Source organism: Psammomys obesus, unplaced genomic scaffold (genome assembly GCF_907164565.1).
Source record: "Psammomys obesus unplaced genomic scaffold, mPsaObe1.curated_primary_1811, whole genome shotgun sequence".
Lineage (NCBI taxonomy): Eukaryota > Metazoa > Chordata > Mammalia > Rodentia > Muridae > Psammomys > Psammomys obesus.
In genome coordinates this window covers 4,921,397-4,929,865 of record NW_026596234.1, presented here as the reverse complement: position 1 = coordinate 4,929,865, position 8,469 = coordinate 4,921,397, and the positions used below count along the sequence as shown (strand labels likewise).

The 8,469-nt window shown below is 49.6% G+C and overlaps 1 protein-coding gene across 1 annotated transcript in view; it reads left to right on the top strand.

The window, feature by feature from the left end:
* The first annotated feature begins 5,075 nt into the window (after positions 1–5,075).
* CUNH20orf85 (chromosome unknown C20orf85 homolog) overlaps positions 5,076–8,469 on the top strand; it is a 7,146-nt gene continuing 3,752 nt past the window's right edge. Inside the window, exons 1-2 of the mRNA XM_055595907.1 lie at positions 5,076–5,143; positions 8,159–8,240. Coding sequence (XP_055451882.1) covers positions 5,076–5,143; positions 8,159–8,240 — 150 coding nt within the window. The remainder of the gene's footprint in view (positions 5,144–8,158; positions 8,241–8,469) is intronic.

Here is an 8,469-nt window from a genome sequence, read left to right as displayed (position 1 = left end):
CAAAAGCTCGTGCCAGGCTACTGCTCATCTAGGCTACAGCACCATGCGTACTGCCGTGCTCCTCACCACGGTGATAACAGACTGTAAGCAAGCACCAATTCAGTGCTCTGTTTCATGAGTTGCCTTGGTCCTGGCGTCTCTTCACCAGAACAGAACAGTACTGAGGCTCCCGCTATGATGGAATAATCCCCTCAATCTCTAAACTGGAAGAAACCCGCCCTCCTTAAGTTGCTTCTGTCAGGAAATTTTCTGTCAACAGAAAACAAATACCAGCCTAATAGAAGGTGGCCGGGCCACTGATGGGTATCAGTGTAATGCGTATGGGGCACAGGTCAGCTCTCCCTGGAGACAGTGAAAGCAAGACTGGCTCTTCCTCTGTCTTTGAATCATAATGACTTCTTCTGTTACACTCCTGCTGTTGTGATGTCATCTTCCATGATGACGTCACTGGAGCTGAGCAGAGGCCAACACTATGCTCATCAAATTCAAGAACTATTAGCCAAATGACCTGTTGTTTTTTTTTTTTTTTTTTTTCTCAACAGCTCCAGACATTTTGTTATTGTTGGTGTTCCTGGAAAGATATCCTGGGACTTGGGAGCCCAGGAACCACATAGCTCTGAGGTGGGGCAGAGTCCCAATGGAAGGGTATCCTGAGACTCAGTAGCCCAGGAACCAGGCGGCTTTGAGAGGAAGCCTCCTCAGTAGAGGTGTCGCAGCCAACAGCTCTGTTTCACTGTTCCTCCTCTTCAGTGCCTCAGCTCCCGGGGAAGGGTATCCCCAGCTGATCTCAGGAGCCTCAGCCCTGCTACACTTCTTCCCTTCTTGGCTTCTCCCAATGAGAGAGTCACACTGGGCAGTAAATCTCATAAAGAGATTGGAAGGGATAAACCCAGGGTTTAGAGGAACAAAGCCAGGGTGGCTGCCTCTGCTCCTAGGAAAGTCTGGGGGTTGAAGCCTGGCTGCTGGAGCTCCTCAGGAGGGGGCCTGGTCACTTTCCTGTGCTAGAGAGTTTACAGAGTCTATAACATATATCAGGTTTACAAAGGTTGTTCCAGGGAAGGTCTTTCCTGCTGCCTGAATAGCCAACAGTATGGTAATGAAAAAAACTGGCATACTATCCAAGCTATAGGGCCTGCCAAGCCTACACCCAGTAACACTCGCTTTTGTTATTTCTAGGACTAGCCTCCCACCCCCATCAACCAGTAAGAGAACTTCCAAACACTCATATCTCCATTCCAGCTTGTGTAACATTGGGCTTTGTGCTTTTTTGCTGGGCTGCAAGTTTCTAGAAGACTGGAACAGGGTTGTTCTGGGCACTGTGAGGTGCCAGAGGCCCACACATATAAGAGACTCAGCAACATTTGTCCAGAAAAGATACGGAGAACGGCCACCTGAGGACTCCTTGTGACACTAAGTACATAACAATGACACTCGTGGAGTAGAACGTAGATGCCACCTGCCTCCTTCCCTAAACGTGGCTGAACCCCTGTGGGCAGCACCCTCCGTGGACAGCACAGCCTGCCCCTTAGGCTAGCCCTAGAAGGATGAAAGCCATCATTCCACGCCCTTCTGTGATGGCTAACGGTCATCATCCACTGGACAAGATCTAGAATGACCTAGGCAGCGAGTCACAGGGATGGTCTGTGATTGGGTTAACTCAAGAGAGAAGATCCAGGCAAATGTGGGTGGCACCATTCCATGAGTCCTGGAAGGAGCAAGAGGAAACAGGTGTGCCAAAGGAGATGGCTCAGCCCACAGAGGAGCTTGCCACCAAGCCTGACTGGGTTTGAGCTCCAGGACCCACGTAGTAAAAGACCGTGAACGAAGTCCTGCAAGCTGTCTTTTGTCTTCTGCATGTACACAAGTGTGCGCACACTCACACACGTACACACACTCACCACAAATAAATGAATGTATAAAATGGGAAAGGAGAAAGGAGCTGAGCACCAGCGTCCACCTTGTCTGCTTTCTGACTGTGGACACAGGGCGATCAGCCACCTGGCACCCCTGCCACCATGGCATGCTCTACCACCAATGAGCCAAAATACAGCATGTCTTTCTGCGTTACTTTTGTCAGGTGTTCCGTCAAAGCAATGAAAATAACAGAGACTACGTGCTCCAATAACTGTCCATCAGGGCGCAGAGGCACCTGGCATTTATTACCGTAGATGGACAAGGCTGTACCGTTCATGGTTTAGAGTCCAAGCCAGTCCCTCCCTGACCCAGTTCACCTTATGTCCTACAAGGGACCCAAGTGTTCCCACGTCTGGGGAGCTGAATGAAGCAGGCTGGAGGGAAGGACCAATGAGGGAGTTTCTAGGGAACCATGGGGCAGCTGGTCTTCGACCTCCATGAGGCCCTGGAACCATGGTAACTATTGCTGAAGGAGTGAGGCGTAGATGATCTGAACCCAACCAAGACACGCTCTCTATTGTCTCGGCTGCAGCTCACGCAAGCCAGCAGGCGCAGGAAGCAAATTGTCACCTCCAGCACAAGCCCACAGACCTTTGTTGTGCAGGTAATAACCAGCTACATTGTGGAAAAGTCATGCTGGCCCACAGGGCACGCTGTAGGCACAGCCCGCTCCTTGACTAAGCACGCTTTGGTTAAAGAAATAAAGAGGAAAGAAAATCATCCAATAAAAAAGAAAAGTGTTTAAGATTAAAAACTTAAAAAAAAAGGAAGCAGTTGGCTCCCGTCATTAGAATGTTTTATCAAGCAACATCAAAATGAAAAAGAAATAAAAATAAAAAATGAACTGTCCCAGAGAACTGAGAAAAGGACAACAATATTAGTACGCGGGAACATGACAAACCTAAAAGCTGTAAATATTTTCCAAGTTTCCCATGTGTGGCCAGCAACAGTGGCAGCTCTGTCTCCTGTCTCCTCTCTCTCCCTGTTTGAAGTCTTCTCAGAACAACTTTGCCAAGAAAAAAAAAAAATGTTAGATAAGGAAACTGTCTGCCAGAGGTTTGAAAATTTTTTTGTTTCAAATATCAGAGGGAAAGGGATTCGGATTTGAGCATGGAACCGGGGCAGGAGTGAGGGTGAGGATAAGAAACAGGAAAGGGAGATGTCAGCTCGCAAGCACAATGGAACACGGTGGGGGTGGGGGATAAAGTCCACCCACAGGCACGAGCCCAAAAGAGGAATCTCAGAGATATTCTTGGGTAGATAGGAGCACCCAGTGAAACATGGTCTGTGGGGGAATGGAGGGTTTCTCAGGAAACACAAAGCACAGGCAGTGGGTACCTGGGGAGAAGTTGTGTGTCCTGGAACACTGTGTACCATGTGTCCTGTGTTTTGTCCAGTTCTGTCTTGCCACCCTGCTGGTAGGAGGGTGTCCTAGGATCCTAGGTTTCTTTCTGTTGCTGTGACAAACACTGTGACTGAAAGCAATATAGGGGAGGAAAAAGGGTTTGTTTCAACTCATACTGTCCATCAAAGAGGGGAGCCGGAGCAGGAACTCTCACTTCACCATCAAGGAAATACAGCAGGCCTTGCTAGGTGGCTTGCTTAGGCTTTTATTTAACTCTCACTCTACGTTCTGTCTAGGGAATGGTGCTGCCCACAGTGGGCTGGCTCCTTTCATTAAACCTGACTAGGACACAGTGACTGGAGTCCCAGGAAGAGTGGTTCACCAGTAGGAGTGCTGGGTGTGTACCTATAGCAAGTTCCCTGGGTGGTTTTGTACAGGGCAATCAAGTCCCTAGCTTAGCAGTTAAACAGTTCCTTCCACGGTCAGCACTGAAGGGTATCCAGTGGGTATTTATGGGCATCAGTTGTCTGGGATAGCCCGAGATGGGAAGATTTAGCCTAAATACAGGCGTCACCCCACAGCTGGTGGTTTGGATTGAACAAAAGGAGGAAGTGAGTTAAGCGTGAGCAGTCATCTTCTCTGCTTCCTGAGTTTGGATATGTGGGCAGCTGCCTCAGACTTCTGCCACCATAGACCGCAGGTCAGCCCTTGCTTCCATGAGGTATTTGCCACAGGAAAAAGTCAACCTTTCTTCCTTTCAGTCCAGTGACTCCAGGATTTGGGTCTCAGTGATGAAAAGTGGGGCCAGGAGCTGGGCCCACATAAGATCCCTCAAGCCTGTCCATGTGACCATAGTTCTCTGTAGTGCTGGATGCTCCTCAGGGTGCCCTGTGCACAGGGCCTTTGCAATGCTCCTTACCCTGCACAGAAAATGTGGGTGCACATGGTTATGTGAGGTGAACCTCAGAGATCATTCTTCAGGCACCGTCCAGGTCGTGTTTTGAGACTGTCTCTGAGGTGACCCGGAGTGTTCCAGTTTAGCTATCCGGGGAATCTCCTGTCTCCAACTTCCCAGTGCTGGGATTACAGACATTTGCCACCATGCCCAGCATTTTATGTAGGTCTGAGAATTGAACTCAGGTCCCTGTCTTGTGTGGGAAGCACTTCGTTGACTGAGGAATCTCCTTGCCCTTGTGGCTATCCTTCTAGAAACCTCCCTCCCCTTTGTCACTGTTAGCATCACCCTTATGGTGGCTTCCTTCATCATCACTGTCCCTTGTCACCTCAGGGGTGTTTTTCTCCTGTCTCCTTGCCTGTCTGCTCCACATGAGGGTCAGGGACTAGGGCTGATGGTACAAGCCAGGCCATCCTAACTACTCAGGAAGCTGAGACAGGAGCAGCTCAAAGCATAGGTCTGTCCGGGTTATAAAGTGAGTTCAAGGCCAGCCTGAGCCACTTGAGGAGGCCCTGTCTCAAAATTTTAAACAAGAAAACAAAACAACCAAACAAAAATGAGGGCTGGGAATGTAGATCAGAGGTGGAGCGTGTGCCACGCGCTGGGAGCAATTCCCAGTGCGGAAAGAGGAGCGAGGGTGTTGGTGGTAGGTCTAGAGGGCTCTCAGAGTAGGATGTGACAGGATGACCACCAGGCTCTCAGAGGACGGAGGTCAGAGGCAAGCTCCAGGGACCCTCTTTCCCTCACCTGTGCCTCCACTGTTGCGTCATGTGTTACCTGGCAACCGGTCTCCCAGCGACAGGGTTACACCTAAGGACTCGAAGTCCAGGAGCGTTACAGTTTGCGGAGACAGCGGGAACCATGGCTCAGAAACCAATCGGCACCGCCGCCGCAGAGCGCATGAACCTTGTGGCCCAGGATGAGATCTGGTAAGGCCCGTTGGGCTCGGCCCTTCTCACGTGCCGTGTACATACCTCGGTGGCCTCAGTTTCCCCACCAAGACCAGAAGACGCTTAACCGCTAGGCACAACAGGAGTGCTCTAAGGATAATCAAGGACCTGAAGGAGGGGGACGGGCAACGTTAGGGACACAGGGAGACCACAGTCTTCCTGCCCTTCCTTCCTGCCCAGTGTGGAGACTGGGAAAATGCCAATTGGGAATTTAAAAAGAAACAACAAAATTAAGATGCTAATTTCTGACAACCTCGAAGGAGGGGAGGCTCGCTGTTTCTTGGTTTTCCTTGATCCTTTTAAATGAGAAGAAATTTTAACTTTAAAAGATCCGGGTCTGTGTGTGGCGTTGGTGGCGCACACCTTTAATCCCAGCACTGGAGCTGGCACAGGCAGGTGGATCTCTGTGAGTTTAAGGCTAGCCTGGTCTACAGAGTGAAACCTTGTCTCAAACAGCAACAACAACAACAACAAATCCATTCTCTGAAAGATTTGTGTCCATCAGGCCCTTGCATTGGCTATTTTTTGAGTGCCAAATAGTATTCCATTATTTGACATTTTAACCACTATATAGATACAAGGAACATTTGTCTTCATCTCTCCTCCTTTCCCCTCCCCCTCCCCCTTCAGCGCCGAGTATGAATCCGGAGCCTCAAAAATTCTGGGCAACTGCTCTGCCACTGAACGACACCCCAGCTTTCTTTTTCTCACGTTTAATATTTTGAACGTAAGCTGGCATGAAGTCACTCTGCCACAGCTCAGTCCGTCCTTGAACTTAGTTAGCATCCTCCTACTACAGCCACATGATGGGCCCCAGGCTCACCTCTCAACTTGAGCCCACAGTGACCATCTCTATGGCTTTTATCATCTGCTTTAACACCTGTGTGGACAACCAATGATGGAGACTGATGAAGAGCATGCTTTATATCAGAACTGTCACAGGCTTGTTTTATAGGAAACTGTGTTAGTTCTCTTAAGTGGAAAATGGTGTCTCATAAATTTCACAATCTCAGTGTTTTAAGTGTTTATTACCACCCACAAACCACCAGGAAGAAACATTATTCTAGCCTCCTCACCCCACCAAACAAACTCCTACATATCCTTCAAGACCCAAATCAAAAGGCCCCTCTTCTCTGAACTGACTCACTTGAGCCCCAAGACTCTGCTTTCCAGTATCCAACATGACTCACGAGCACTGGAAATGGGCACTGTCAAAACTGAGCTTAGCTAGAAATGAAAATTTGACAAATTTCAAAGATTCACACTAAAGAAGTAACATGAAAACTATCAGTTGAGTTTTTTTACTTCCTCTGCAATGTGGCTATCCAGGAAATTTACAGCCACGTTTGTGCCTCCTGTCTGAGCCTCATGTTGCTTTCATCTTTATGGGCAATAGACTCCATGACTAGAGCAATGGCTCAGCAGATGGAAATATTCACAGTGAGCCCCTGGGGATCTGAGTTTACACCCTAGAGCCCTGAGAAAGATGAACTATCTTGACTTCTGACCTCCACACAGGTGCACACACCCAGACACAGAACGTACACGGGACATACACAGGCTCTGGAGCTGGTGGAGGGCTCAGCCTGGGAAGTGTTCGCACATAAGGATGAAGAACTGAGTCTTTCCTCCAGAGCCCATGTCGAAAGCATCAATGTGGTGAACACTTACAATCCCAGGGCACGGGAGAAGGAGACAGGCCATCCCTGGAACCTGTCAGTGTGGCCTGACCAGTGAGCCCAGATCCTACAGAGACATCCTATCTCCAAGACAAGGTGGAGGGCTCCTGCAGAATGACAACCATGCTGGACAGTTTTAGGTCAGCTTGACACAAGCTAGAGTCATCAGAAGAGAGGGAGCCTCAGCTGAGAAAATGCCTCCATAAATTCAGGCTGTAGGCAAGTCATAAGGCGGCATTTTCTTAATTAGTGATTGATGGGGAGGGCCCAGCCTGTTGTGGGTGGGGCCATGCCTGGGCTGGTGGTCCTGGGTTCTATGAGAAAGCAGTCTGAGAAAGCCATGATGAGCAGGCCAGTAAGCAGCATCCCTCCATGGCATCTACCTCATCTCATGCCTCCAGATTTTTGCCTTGTTTGAGTCCCTGTCCTGACTTTCTTCCATGATGAACAGGGATATAGAAGTGTAAACCAAACAAACCCTTTCCTCTCCAACTTGATTTTTGGTCATGGTGTTTCATCACATCAACAGAAACCCTGAAACAATACTCAAGGTTGACCTCTGTCCTTCTCACAGACCTGCACATGGGAACACACACACACACACACACACACAGAGAGAGAGAGAGAGAGAGAGAGAGAGAGAGAGAGAGAGAGAGAGAAATAGACTTTGTTTTCCAAGCTTGGGCCAGGGCTCCAAAACCTACAAGAGATGGGGGAGGGGTGCAGATTCTGATTCGCAGATAGAAGGAGCTTGAAGGATCAAGTTGAACTCCGAGTTTGCAGAACCTAACAGGGTGCCTCACCTGCTGCCCCCTAAGCTCAGCTCACAGGTGGGTGGAGCAGCTGGGGGCGACAGTTAAGAAGGCTCTCTCTCTCTGCACATCAAGTTCACACTGGATGAGTCTATACTTGCAGGAACCCAGGGGGAAGTGTCTTTTTAAGCTCCCTGCCCAGTTCCACGGATACTTGTCTGTCTCAAGCTGCTCTTCCTCCAAGGGTAGGTAGGGGCCTCCAGAAAAGAGGGCTAATGTTCAGATGCCCCTCTAGCAGCCAGTCCAGGTCTCACCGGATCCCCACAACATGCTCTCTGTACCATCTCTTCCCTCCACTGCCTCCTCTCTCGATTTGCCAAGGTCTCCCCATAAGTTAAGAGTGGCTCAGTCGAGGGCATCGAACTTCCCCTTCCACGCCCCCTGCAGACCCACCAGTCAGGTCGGTGTGCAGGGCTCACAGGCAGGCAGTTCTCCACGCCTGTGAGGTTTGCACGGGGCCTTTCTGAGAGTGTCGCCTCCCACTCAGGATTTCTCTTTCTCAGGAGATATCGCCTCAGGGCCGAATATGAAGCCCAGGAAAAGTGGCCGGCCAAGTGGGGATATTTGGCAACCCCCATGGAAAAGGTAATTGAAAGTTTATCAGGGGCCCTTTTCTCACCGCTGTCTCCAGGCTATAACTAGTCATGTCAGGGGAAAAAACGGTGACCATCCAATAATCGGAGAGAATGAATTGAGAGGACTTTGTGGGGCCATACAACAAGACACCTGATGTCCTCTTCTGGTGTCTGCATTGTGCAGGCACAGGTACACACACACACACACACACACACACACACACACACACACACACACA